Source organism: Ursus americanus, chromosome 2 (assembly GCF_024610735.1).
Source record: "Ursus americanus isolate L20-20 chromosome 2, mUrsAme1.1.p, whole genome shotgun sequence".
NCBI classification, from domain to species: Eukaryota; Metazoa; Chordata; class Mammalia; order Carnivora; family Ursidae; genus Ursus; species Ursus americanus.
The window spans coordinates 84,203,618-84,217,729 of NC_142128.1; the positions used below are offsets into that span (position 1 = coordinate 84,203,618).

Sequence of the window (14,112 nt, forward strand, 5' to 3'; positions counted from 1 at the left end):
GTATCGGGGACCTTTAAAGTCATCTAGCCAAAACAAGAATTCCTTCAGTTGCGAGGAAGGCAAGTTCCAAGGCTTCTAGAAATCACACGGTGATTTCTGATGTTAGCACTGGACTGTTGTATATAATAAGGCATCCCATGTTTATTTCTATAATCCCTAAACTTGCCACCATTTGGAAATCAGGAAGCTCACTTCCTGTGACAGGAGAAAACATCTCTGCCCACATCCATTCTACCTGTGCCCTTTTCCTCCTTCCTGCTGACACTTTTACATGATCAATTGCTGTCTATTTAGAATAACAAAATCAGAACCAGATGGAAAAGGAAACTTTCCCTCATGGAGATTTATTACAATCATTGAATTCAGAAGTGAAGAGAATCTAAAGAAGGGATATTAACCATACAGAAACTTGACACCGGGAATCTTTATTCTCTGGAATGGATCTGAAATTAGAATATCTATCTATCTATCTATCTATCTTATATACTTTATTTAAAGAGGTTTAGAACTCCTCAGGAAATGACACTTTTTCTTTCCTTTAATGACTATTATGATAATGTCAAAATAGTTCTATTTCCTTTCCTCTTATTGACTCTCTTCACTTCCCTTCTGTAGTGCTGTGTTTTGTTTTCTCAAACTCTTTACCACCACATTGCTTTAAACTGTTGAAATCATTCTGCTTTCATCTCTGCACATTCAGACGATCTGAATGCCATTCTTGTAATCTTTTCCCAGAAGTTGTAAATAGTGACACCAGATTTTAGTCCGGTAAAGAATCATACAAATAGTAGTAATCCAAGACATTGGAACCACTTTAAAGAAAAGGGCGATGAGTTAAAGAAGCCTGGCTATGATTCTTTACTGCCCGAGAAACTTTACAGTGGAAACTACTAAAAAATCTTCGCAGAGAGTTTGCAATCAATATTCATTCCAGCAAACTCAAATACCCTAAGAAGGCAGTGGAAATTAATCTGGCTATTTTAACAAAAGTGGGGCAAAGAAAGGGGTAAAGAACAGAGCAAAAATAAGATTTAAAACTTGAAATTTAAAAGGATGAAAGGCTATAAGGTGAAAGGAGTATTCCCAAAGTTAAAGTAGAATGGAAGAAGAAATGGAGAAATAATACACTACATAAAAGAGCCTGATATTGTCTTTAAAACATCCACACTGGACAAAGAAAAGTAGAAGTTATCATTTTTAAAGTCATTGAAATCTTGAATCAAAATTGTGCATTCAAGAGAAGAGAGTAGGTTCCCAAGCAGAAATTACTTTTCTAAAAATTCAGGAGGAGTAAAACAACGTCGATGATCAGTGGTTCAGAAGGAAGAAAACTCAGTCACCTAAGAATCTCTTAGGGTTCTCGAAGTGTCAGAGAAAGGCAAACAGGCATCCCGACTGGACCCTGTCACTTGGTGGACCCTGCAGCCTGGCAGGTGATGACAGGGCTGATAGTGCCGTCACCACCCTGGCCAGCGCCCCCGGCTTCAGTATGTGGTGTGCCTACCTGCGTGAGGCCTTCTGCTAGGGGCCTTGTATCTTCCTTTGCCTTCACGGATTTGCTGTGAGGCGTTGTCCTCATTTTATCCGTGTGTAAATCGAAGCTGCAGGAAAGTTATATACTCTGACTAATGTCAAGCAGCTGGTTAAGCGAGCTGTAGTATTTGAACTTAGGTCCAAACCTGGGCGTCTCACCCTTTTGCTCTGGGGCCTGCCATTTCAGAAGAGCATCGGGATCTCAGGTGCCTTTCCAGCCCACATATGCCTAGATCATGGTAATCTGGTAGTAGCCAGAAGTCCATGAGGAGCTAAGGCGTAGTATCACCATTGTGACAAGTGTTTTAGCTTGTTCGCATCCTGACATCTTCTAATTTGGGATTATTTACTTTACCCTGTGTTGTTTTGCCTGACTTTATTACTGAAAGAACACCCTGAGCCAGGTCCGCGGACGGCTGTTAGAAATGGGGAAGCTAGGCTTGTTTCCTGGGGAAGGGGATGGGTTGCAGGATGAGAGGAAAGAAGGAAGATCAGATTGGCCAGGCCCATGGATCCGAGTGCCTGCTTCCTGTTCTTGGGGCCTTGTCACGTCTTTTCTTACCAACTTACCAACTGTCTACGTTCTCATGGTGAAAAATGGAGAAGGCCTCCGCAGTCTTTTCATTAGAGGCCCATTTATAACATAAGAACGCCCACCTCAGACTGTGAGGAATTGGAGAATACAGAGCTGCAGAGGTCCCTGAGGAAGAATTTGGGTGGGGGTGGCAGGGTCCCTTTCTAAGAGCGGTAGCTAGAATTCATTGACACTTAGTAGGAATAGTCCTTGTGTTAACTACTGTATATCCTTTTTTATTCCCATAATGACTCTATATATTCTTATTCCTCTCTTCCAGGTGAGGGGTCTGAGACAGAGAGAAGCACATGTCCAAGGTCACACAGGGAATATGGGAAAGCTGGGATTTCAACCTTGCCCTCTACACTCTGTGGCCTCTGCTTCTTACCCTGTGATAAAAATGAGATGATTTCTCTTAAGAACTTAGGTCAGACTCTCCTGTTCATGCTTTTTTCTTAAAATTAAGATGTTTTTCTTTTCTTTTAAGATTTTATTGATTTGAAAGAGAGAGGGAGGGAGCACGAACAGGGGGAGGGGCAGAGTGAGAGAGTGAAGCAGGCTCCCCGCTAAACTGGGAGCCTGATGCGGGACTTGATCCCAGGATCCTGAGATCGTGACCTGAGTGAAGTCAGACTCTTAACTGACTGAGCCGCCCAGGCGCCCCACTTAAGATGTTTTTCACAACAGTTTTAGGTTTACGTAAAAACTGAACAGATAGTACAGGAGAGTTCCCATATGCCCCCCCCCCCAGATTCCCCTACTGTCCTTACATGACTATAGTACATTTGTTACAATTAACGAACCAGTATGACACATTATTAACTGAAGTCCAAAGTTTATTCACATTTCCCTACCGTTTACCTCATGTCCCTTTTCTGGTCCAGGATCCCATCCAGGACACCATATTACATTTAGTTGTCATATCAACCTACGCTCCTCTTGACTGTGACAGTTTCTCAAACTTGTCTGGGTTTCAATGACCTTTACAGTTTTGAGGTCACGTATATTGTAGGATGCCCCTTTATTGGAATTTTTCTTATAACTAGACTATGTTTCTCATGATTAGACTGAACTTACGAGTTTTTGAGAGGATTGTTACAGAGATAAAATGCCATTCTCATCACATGATATTAAGGGTACACACTAGCAATACGATATACGACTGTTGTTGGCCTTGACCACCTGGCTGCAGTAGTAGTTTTCAGATTTTTCCATGGAAAACACCTTCCCATACTATATGGCTTGAAAGGAAGTCGCAGTGCATAACCCCTAATTAAAGAGTGGGGATTATGCTCCCCCTCTGTGAGGCTAAGGTCTCTAATCAATGTATTTAGATAACTGCTGCATGGAAGATTTGTTTCCCCCATTTATTAATTTTTTAAAACATTTTATCTAAACATTTAGACTCGGTGGGTAGATTTATTTCCCCCATTTGTTAATTTTTTAAAACATTTTATCTAAACATTTTAGACTCATTGGTTAAATTTTTTTGATGCTTTGGGTTATGATGCCACGCTAGTTTATTTGTTGCTGAGATTAGTCCAGTTTTGGTGGTTGGGAGCTCTTTTGATTGGCTCTTATGTCACGCTGATAGGCATCTCTGTCATGGTGGGTGTGTTTGGTTGTTCGAGCCCTTCTTACTCCCTGGTACAACAAGGTGCTCTAGGCTCATCTTGTATGTTTCTTGCCCCAGCCCTAGAATCCGCCATTTCTTCAAGGAGACCTGGTTCTTTTCATTGCAGAAGGGTATCGGAAACCAGGATCTGGGTGCTAGGTGTACTCACTGCTGCTGGGATGTCATTTCTTTTTAGCCCTCTCAGCTGATAGGGCTGGGAGATTTGTGTTTACACTAGTTATGTAAATATACACATCTAGGAATATTTACATATAATCATCTGTATCCATATTACGTTAAGCACGAGTTCTTACTGATGTCTCCAACTCTAATCCATGACCACGTAGATGGTTCTAGCCTGCTCCCCTTGCTTGTTTGTAAGTACCCTCTGCAACAGCGAGAAAGCTGGCATCCACCATCTGCCATGCATTTGCTTAGTTGTTCATTTCCAGGATACTTGGATGGCAGTAGCAGAGCTGTTGACTCGTACCTTGTGGGAAACAACTTTATCAACTAGGGCATGTGTGCAGTTCCATTTGCCTCTAGTCCTTAGTCTAATAGACCGCCATTCTTCTGTTTTAAAATAATAAAAATAGCTAATATTTTTTGAGCACTCACTATGTCCTAGGAACTCTTCTAAATACTTTGCATGTATTAGCTCTTGGCCTCAAAATCCTATGAGGAGGCATCTATTCTTGTACCCATTTTACAGGTCAGGAGGCTGAGGCATACAGAGGCTAGCTTGCAGCTAGTGAGCCACAGAACCAGGGCCCCAGTTAGGCACTCCGGAGACTGTTCAGCCACATTGGCTGAGCTGCTCATGAAAAAGCAGGCTTTTCAGAGCCCTCTTAGTTTTTTTTCCTTTCCTTTCCTTTCCTAATGAAGCATAGACACACTGAGTAATGTCTGGTGATACGGGGTTAGGTCTGTGCACAACAATTCTCTTCAGTTTCTGTAAATTTGCCTTCAGAGGCCAGGGCCTGCACATCTAGTTTGGGAATAAAGGACAGGTGTGTAAACACTCCTGACTTTGGATAATTGGTTTTGGGCTCATCTCCTCCTCCTCTGGGGCCTTCCCCACCCATATTTACTCGGTATTTCTGTGTGTCCTCCCTATCACAATCTTCCTCCTCCTCACCTTGGAGCTTTTTCTCTTTCATTGCCTCCTGGCCCCTCGCTGGCTCCCGTGCCCCGTACTTGCCTGCTGCCTGGCTCTGACTCTGGCCCTGTTTGCATTTATCTCCCCGAGCCTCTCCTCGGCATTCCTCTCACTTTCCCTCCCAGCCCTCTAATCCCTGCTCAGCCTCTGCAGCAAAAATGCTGCATACTGGAAAATGTACAAGAATTCATTGCAAGATGACCTTGACAAGTCCAGATAGTCACGTTTCCATCTTTTCCAGGGTTTTTCAGAGAAAAAAAAAAAGGGAAACAAATTCTCTGTACCTTCCTTTGTTCTTTCTTGTCAGGGGAACCATCTTGCCAGGGGTCTCCGAGGCAGCCTCTATCTGGCAGCCTTCTCTGAAAAGGAAAACCCCCTCTGTGACTAGGAGAACAAGGTGGATAGGTATAGCTCAGAATCAGTGTCAAGGTCACTTTGCTTCCTTTCCCCGAAGAGCAAGGTGCGTTGGCTCCCACCCCCAGGGTCACCTGCTACATTGATTCAAAGGCCCACCCTCCACGTAGATTTTCTTATCTTTTATCTATAGCAGGAAAAGGTCCAGTTTTGGGAGAATATCCTAACCCAGAAAAAAACATTTTGCTGCTTTTGAAAAAATGGTTCCATGTCTTATTAAGTAACAATAAATTGTTATCTCAGATAGATTTCGGGGAGAGAAAAGAGCTCTAAATGGACAGGGTTATTTTTTGTCATGATAATCCTATTTCTTGGCTCGGAGGTTACACGTCATGGGAGAGATGACTTCATATTTTGAAAATTTCTTATTAAGCCTTTTACAAATTGTAGAGTATTTTACTACCAATGGGATTTTAATATGATTTAGTACCTGTGCATTCAAATCCCTGTATGTATTTAAAAATCTGTGGTTTGAGCATACTGGCAGCCGAGATGCTCACCTCAGGCAGCCCTGTTACTCTGCACCGCATGCCTGAAGGTCCCCACAGCAGCTCTCAGTTCTGTACTGTTTCCTTGTCCCTCTCAGAGAAGGCATCTGGCTAGTATTTTCCAACCAGGTATTATTAAGTGTGATTTCTGTTTGGCTAAGAAATCAAATGAGTATAACAAATCTCACTGGGCGGCGTTCCTCCCCCCTCTTCCTGTTCTTTAAAGAGGCCTTCTGTACATGCCTTGAAACTGTCTTGCCCTCTCTCACCTCAGGATCTTTGCTCATGCTGTTACCACAGACTCTTCACCCCAGTAACTCTTATACCTAAGATCTCAGCTGAACTTTGTTTCCTAAATCCTTCTGTGGGATCCCTGTTGTGACGTTCGTCACATATGTGGTTTTTGTGAATATGGAAAACAAAGGGCACTCAAATACTGTTAGTGTAATTAGTGAATTAATTCTCCCCACGGGTCTGTTTCCGTGGTAGTAAAAGCCTTAGACACTGTGTCCGTCAGTTCTACGCCTGGATGTCTGAGCACGTCTCCTGTCCCTTACAGACCATTGCGGTAGGTTGGAGAGGGTGGCCAGGAGTGCCTGAGGTTGAAAAAGCAGTCCTATCCTGGATGTCCCCTCGGCTATCAGTTTGGGCTTCTGCCCCCGACCACCCACCCAGCGTGCTTACTTGGGACCGAGGGGTGTTGTTCTGTAGCACATTACAGATGACTTCGGAAAAGGAGCTCATGTCTGCCTTTCCTCCTTACTGCGTTTAGATTATGTCACAGTTGCAATCTTTCTGCTCAGTCTCAGAAGGTACTTCTTCAGTCTTCACAGGTCACTCAAGAAGCACGTCTTGCAGTTTGTATTAGAGTTTGAGGTCCCCCGAGGAGGATGCCTTCGGTGGGGTGTGTGTGCGCGTGTGTATGTGTGTGTGCGTGTGCGCGTGCTCGTGTGTGCAGGATCTGTTCCCAGTGACTGTCTTGCTGCAGCAGACCTGGGGCCACGCATGTTGTCCTACGGTTTGGATTCCATGTCAGCGTTTCTGTTATGGGTAGAGGATCCTCTGAGTGACGTCCATGAGTGCTGACTGATTTTTCACTGAGCCCTTCTACCTTTTTCAGTCCCTTCCTTTTGTGATTTATGGCAAGTAGTTCTAAGACTGCCAACAGTCAGGTTTCTCTTTAGGTACCTTGAAATGTCTGTATTGCCGTGCTGTCGGGGGAAGGCACTGACGGGGTCAGGGAGCCGCAGGCAGGTATTACCACGTCTGTCCTCCAGGTAGGGGTCAGTGAAGTGGGCCAACTCGCTTTGTTCCCAGGTGGCACAGCTGGGACCCAGCCCAGCTGGTTTTCCTCCTCCAGCCTCCTTCTTGTTCTGGTGCAGAGCCAAGTAGCTTCTCCAGCTTAACAGTCACACCTTTCCTGTAAGTTTGTGATTTTAAACCAGATTTCCCTTCAGTATGGAGGTTCTTTACATCCTCCCAAACAACCAGTATGGTTGGGACGTGAGTTCGATCTTCGGAGTGGAGCCACGGAGGGTGAGATGGAAAGGCGTTGGCTAGCAATCCCGTTGGGTGCCATGATGTTGCTTTCCTTTTCGAAATCTTAAATGTTTCACATGTTATCTGCTTTATAGTCTATCAAGAACGGGAAGTTTCTTCCCAGGACTGGTAAACATAAAGCTACTGTGAGCTTTGGGCACGTGTCCAGGCCATTCCAGAAAACCTCCCTTCCTGGCATGCTGATAACCACCCTGCTGATAGGAGGGCAGGGGTCTGCCTCGTGCTGTATTGTGCTGTTTGTGTGTTTCTTTCCCTTCTTCTCTTCCTTCGTCCTCCCCTCCTTCATTCCTCTTTTCTGTGAAGATGCTTTCTCTAGCCAAGTCAGTTTCTGGGTCTGTAGTGAGCTTTCAAAGTCCTCTTAGGCCAAGCTGTGGGGGGGGCACGGTCACAAAGGGTAGAATGAATAGATTACCAGAGCTAGTTAAAAACATCAGACTGAGGAGGACAAAATGTGCATCTAAACGCAGGTCCAATCTGGACTCATGACCCTCTTCAGAACTCCCCCAGACCTTCCAGAGGCTACAACTTTCCATGAGACTAAGCTCCAGATAATGTGTCCTATAGAAATGTGTGAGTATTCAGAGATGTAAACAAGGGTACACATTTTGTAATTGTTTGTGATTGTGAGAATATGAAAATAACTCGAATATTTGCACACTAGTAGAAGAATGCTTGCATTAATGATGGTTTGTCCACGCAGTGGGATAGTGTATGTAACTCTGGGCAACAGTAAGGTGGATCTCGAGGTAGTGAATGGAGAGGTGTCTGTTTCATACTATTCAGTGGGGAAAAAATCCATGTTGGCTTATAGATACCTAGTATATCTACTTAAGTATATATACATATCTGTTGAAAAGCCTACAAGGACATACTCCAAGCTGTTGATAGGTAGTCGTGGAAATGGGATTAGAATGAAGAGGACATAGGTATTTTGCTCTTTTGGTTTATATACATTTGTAATATTTACTTTTTTGCAATAAAGAATCAGCTTTGTAATTTTAAAACTAACAAATATGGGAGGCCAAGAAGGCAATGATATATTAATATCTTTTCCTATCTGTCTTTTAGCTGTGATTCTGGATTTCTGCCTGGGTTATGTTTTAAGCTATGAGACCGAGGAGTCACTAGGGTCATTGAATTGCTGGTCTTGTTAGGTGGGGGCTCTTTTTCACTCTTATTGATTGAAGTGAATTATCATCGCTCCATGACTGTTTTTCCATCAGTATCATTGGAAGAGTATCCTCTCACTGAGGTATTAAATATTAAATGAGTAGCTCTACTCTTGAAATCAATTCACCCTTCTTTTGAGAAGGACAAAAGTGTATGTAAGAATCAATATGATGGAGGCAGATATCAGGTTTTCCTGCCTTCCAGGCTATGAACCCTCCTGTGTGCCTGCCCCTGTTCTGGGCTCAGTGCTTGTCAGTGAAGAAGGGAAAGTATTCATAGAAAAAAGTCCTATTCCTTAAAAAATGACTTACTAGAATGCCACTCCATTTTCTTCTTTTAATTCATGTTATATTTATTTTTTGTGAAGAAAGGACAAATAATGAATGCTTTGTGTGGGCTCTCAGAAAGTAGAAGTCCGGCAATTTTGCGGGGGCGGGTGTGTGTGTGTGTGAGGGTTTCACCACATGAATGGTGGGGGGACCCAAGCATTGATACGTAACAGATGATTCAACAGGCTAACCAAGGATCGAAGGTCCACCGACTAGAAGCCCAGTCATTTCATTTTACTTAGGTTTTCATTTAATCCCAGAGCCCATATTAATTTCTTCAAACTTTTTGAAAGGGAGGGAAACTTTTGTTTGGCTTTTTATTTAATCTGGACTAAAGATTTAGAGCATATTTTAATCATTTCTGTGGCTTTAAATTCCAGCATTTATTTGATGGCTTCATGTCACCTACTTCAACGTACACATGTGACCATTATAGTTCCAGACACCTTCATGTCCTCATTAGTAAAGCCATGATATCCATAGCATTGAAAACAGCTGGTAAATTTGCTTTTCTTCTGTTCGCACTCTACTTCCAGAAGTTAAGTGTTGTACGTATGCCCCGATCGTAGTCCAGCTCCATGGTAGGAAATTGGGAAGCGTGGAAGTTAGACACGCCTGCAAAGCCCGGCCTGCAGGTCCACATAGGTGGATAATATTACCCTGTGGTCCCTCTATAGTTTGTTAACTAAGTAAACAATTTGTTTGAAGTATACTTAAATGATCATTTTAAAAAGTGCTAAAATGTTTTATCAGCTGAACAATTTCGGTCAGTGGGGTCTTCAGCTAAAACGAGGTGTCCCATCACTGTCAATAACACATGAATTAATTTCTAGCCCCTGCCACCTGCAGCCGTCGTCAGTGCATTTGCCTTAGCTGTGGAGGCGGCTGGTCAGTAAAGAGGCAAAGCACCGTCTTTCCTGGAAAACACAGCCCGGCACGTCCTCTTTGAAGATGAAGCATAGAATCACAGCACTCAAGACTTTTTATCGTTTTTGCCAGTCAGCTGTTTGTCTGTTCCCCTGGATGAGGGGCTGCCCCTCACCTAGAGACAGCACACCCGTGTTATTAGTAGCGTTGGGGGGGGGGGTGGCCCTGGCTCCTCGTGCCCCGGCCCTTGTCTCATCCAACACAGACACTGATGAGCCATCAGAGCAAATCACCTTCCCAGGGGCTTTGCATCTCAGCGTTTTCTCCCTTACCTTTCAAAGACCTTCCTCTCTAACAGGTACTGTTTCTCCTACAGATTGTCCTCTTGTAATTTGAGAAGCAAAAGGATAATTGGGGGAGCTTGTTTTTTTGGCACTTAGGCTGAAACCCTGGGAATCTTTGTAAAATTAAATCAGTGCTTTTATCTTTTTCCAACGTAGGCATTTCCTGTCAGTAGACAGATTTCAGGCCCACTGTCAGTCAGTGATTTCCTAAACTGTTAGTCCGGTTGATTTTGTGGTCTCTGAGTTGAGTGAAGCCAGAATTGGAAACACGTAATCTCACTGTCACAGATCGCTTTGAAGTCCCTTCAGGACTCACTAAATCTTCTTCCACGTGTCTTTTTACCCTCCCCCCCCGGCCCCCAGCCCGCGCGGGTTTTTCCAAAGTTGATGGTCCTTTGTCATTTTAGAACTTACAGTCTCTCCCCTGCTCTACAACCACCACTTGAAACAATAAAATGTAACCAGCTTGTTTTCCAGAGCTTCAACTTCATTGACATTGCCAGGAACTTTGGGGTAAATTCTCTGTTGACCCCAAGTCCCCTGGGGTGTTCCTGGGTGAGGCCATGGTGTCCAGGCCCTTTTTTGAGTCCCCACAGCCAGCTGGGTGCAGTGACTCTCCCTTTCTCTTTCTCAGTGCCATCGCCTCCATCCTGAGGGCCTGGCTTGACCAGTGCGCAGAGGACTTCCGGGAGCCCCCTCACTTCCCTTGCTTACAGAAACTGCTGGATTATCTCAAACGGATGATGCCAGGCTCTGATCCAGAGAGAAGAGCACAAAATCTTCTTGAGCAGTTTCACAAGCAAGAAGTGGAAACTGACAGTGAGTACTTGCTTGCAGAGAACAAGCTGGATTCTGATTCTCCAGCCTCTGTGTGGAAGATAGGTTCTCCCTGTACTTTTTTATTATTATTTTTTTAAGATTTCTTTAGTTGTTTGACAGAGGGAGAGGGAGAGAGAGAGTGTGTGGGGGGCGGGAGGGAAGCGGAGAGGGAGAGAGACTTTCAGGCAGACTCCTCGCTGAGCGCACAGCCCGACATGGCGCTCGGTTTCACCACCCCGAGATCACGACCTGAGCCAAACAACTGAGCCACCCAGGCGCCCCAAACTGTTCTCCCTATACTTGATAAATGACCTCGGTTTGTCTCAGCGAGGCAAGCTGCTGGGGGATTGGTGGTGGGTAAAAATTCTGAAGTTTATCAAAGTGCTGATTACAGTACCTCAGCCTTCTAGAGCCAAGAAGGAGATTTTCAAGACCACCTAGTCTGGTGCTCTCATTTTATAGAAGAGGAAACTGGCTCCGAGAAGCGGAGTGATTTCCTTGGGTTTCTTCTAATACCAGAAAGAGGATCTTTTACCTTCTCGGGTCAACATGTCCCACACTGAACCTGATTGTGCTTTTTATTATCTGCCTCCTGGCTCCTCTCCCTAATTAATGGAAACCCCTCGCAACCACCCCCATTCGGCAGGCAAAGAATTAAATCCAGTTGTGCTCCTGCCCTCAGAAAAGCTCAGAAAGCCCTGAAAAGGTGTTTCTCTGTCAAGCTGGAAGACATCACTGTCCTTGAGCATCGCCGACGGCCTCATCAAAGGAAGTTTCTGTGGCTGTTTTTTCCTATTGGAGGAACTGCCTGCCTGTTTTCAAGGACAAAGGAAGGGCCACCACTGCAGGTCGTGGGCCGCTTGGAATTATCTTTGAAGAAAGTCAGAGCGAGTTTCGGACAGGCTTTCAGCCTGACGATTTAGCCCCTCGCTGGCCTGCTGGGTGATGGTTGCCATGGCGGCTGACCCACTTGGAGCTTTTGACAGGCATTTCCCTGAAGTGACGCCCGCTTTCCTCAGTGAGGGAAAGGAAGCGGTTCCTCACGACCGATAAGGGAAGCTGCTTCAGTGCCAAAGAAAATAACCTCACGTTCCAAACAGTACCTGTGGAATTGTTTTACGTTTGGGGGAGCAGAGCAGGGGAAAACGCAGTCGCATCATGAGAAGCTGCCTGCCAAGTACTCGGATTCTCGGATGACTTCATCTGCCGGGAACGCTGGAACACCAGGGGCACTCCCCCAGCTGCCGGACCTCCACTCCCGTCGGGGCCTCCCCGCCGGTCTTTGAGCCACGGTGGAAAATGCTGTGTGAGAGCCCAGCTCTCCCCACCGGGGCTGCCCCTGGCTCCGGGCCTAATTGGGGAACCGGTGGGACCAGTCGTTCATTGTTTCCGACCCAGCCACGGAAGGCAGAGCTCATTTGGCAGGCTGAGACGGGGGAGAGGGAGATCGCCTGACTTTGGAAAGGCTTTTACGCAATGCTCGAAAATGAATTTTTCCTGAGTTTGGAAAATTTTAATCGAGAAAGCTCTAAACTCTCTGTTTATTAAAGTTCAGTGGTCGTTATTGAAAAGGAGTTTTAGGAGCTTGGGTCTCCTGGGCTTATTTTGCCCATGTTCACACTGGCAAAAGCAAAAGTTCGCCTACATTGTTTTCCAATAGTAAAATTTTGCTTCAAGTTTCTACTTCCTTCGCTCTGGAAGAAAGCCCAAAGCAGAAACGGTGAAGGCATGGCCTAGGCCCCAGAGAGAAAGGACCACGTAATCTTCGCCTGCAGCAACATCCCAGGCACATATGGGTCACTGTGAGTGTTTGCTGCGTGAATGAGAGGATCTGACCTTACCACACATCCTCTTTGGCTGGAGTGGGTCAGCCTCTGCATTCCAGAGCCACTGGGATAGATTGACAGAGTAGCTAGCAAGAGGGATGGGAGGCGCATTCTGAACCTTTGTTTGAGATTTCAAATTTCTTTTTCCTTCACTGAATTGAAGAGCACCCCCAGAGCTGTGTGGAGGCAGAATGGTGAAGGCCTAGGGCTTAGCTCTAATCTTTAGCTCGTGCCTGTTTGTGTTTCAGACTCCGGGGTCAGGCAGTGATTCCCTCGCCTACCTTCTCCAGTTATAACCCAAGCCCATTGGGTTGGGAGGGGATTGTGGGAGGGGGCATTCTTTTTTTTTTTTTTTTAAGATTTTATTTATTTATTTAACAGAGATAGAGACAGCCAGTGAGAGAGGGAACACAAGCAGGGGGAGTGGGAGAGGAAGAAGCAGGCTCCTAGCGGAGGAGCCTATGTGGGGCTTGATCCCATAACGCCGGGATCACGCCCTGAGCCGAAGGCAGACGCTTAACCGCTGTGCCACCCAGGCGCCCCGGGAGGGGGCATTCTTAAATCCCATGCCTGACACCAGAGTTGGCCAGTCCCCACGTGGTGCTCTGATAGGGGAAGTGATGCACGATCCACTCTCAGTACCCCTTTCCCCTGGAAAACCAAGAAAAAGAAAAGGCCACCCCAACTTGACCCAAGATGTGTAAAAGTCTTATTCTACAAAGAAAAAGAGGAAAAGCTTAAAATGGAACCATCCTGGGGGAGTAGTAACACACTGATTTATGTTCTGCCAAGATATAGCTGAATGCAGCTAAGTTTTTTGTTTTTGTTTTTGTTTTTTTGAGAACAGATCTGACAGGAGAGCAAGGAATGTGAAGGGGATGAGGTGCGGGATGAGGTTGGAAAACAACCCAGGAATCGGGAAAGGTTCCAGGGAAGGGAGGCTGTGGTTCAAGTTCAACTTCATCCAGTTCCACAGTCTTTCAGGATGGAGTCTGCAATTCCTGTTCTATGGGCCGAGTCCTTCAGCTTTTGATTTGGAATCCAAGTAGTTGTTATAGTAATTTTTTTTTCTCACTTCTTCAGTCTGTGTCCTGTGTAATTGGCTAACTGAGGATCTTATCTATAATAAGGCTCAGGTGAATTTAGTTTCAGGCTATTCTTTTCACACATACTTGACTTTAGGTGGGAAACTGAAAGCTACTCCAAACATCTTGAGAATTCTAAGGACTTTCTTAGAATTCTGAGGACTTCAGCAGCATTTCTCACACCAACATGGCCCATTCTCCTCCCCAGAACATGGCCTGCTTTCATGCGCAGTCCTTCTAGGCTTCTGGTTATCAATGGCGGTAATTACAAATTACATAGTTGGGGCTTAGGAAGTGGCTTGATGAGTCCTTAACCTGAGTGGAGTGTA

At 45.1% G+C, this 14,112-nt stretch overlaps 1 protein-coding gene across 3 annotated transcripts in view; it reads left to right on the forward strand.

The window, feature by feature from the left end:
• RGL1 (ral guanine nucleotide dissociation stimulator like 1) overlaps positions 1-14,112 on the forward strand; it is a 159,075-nt gene that overhangs the window by 103,651 nt on the left and 41,312 nt on the right. For all 3 annotated transcript variants that reach the window (XM_045811371.2, XM_045811370.2, XM_045811369.2), the window contains one exon: positions 10,688-10,872. In XM_045811371.2, coding sequence (XP_045667327.2) covers positions 10,688-10,872 — 185 coding nt within the window. The remainder of the gene's footprint in view (positions 1-10,687; positions 10,873-14,112) is intronic.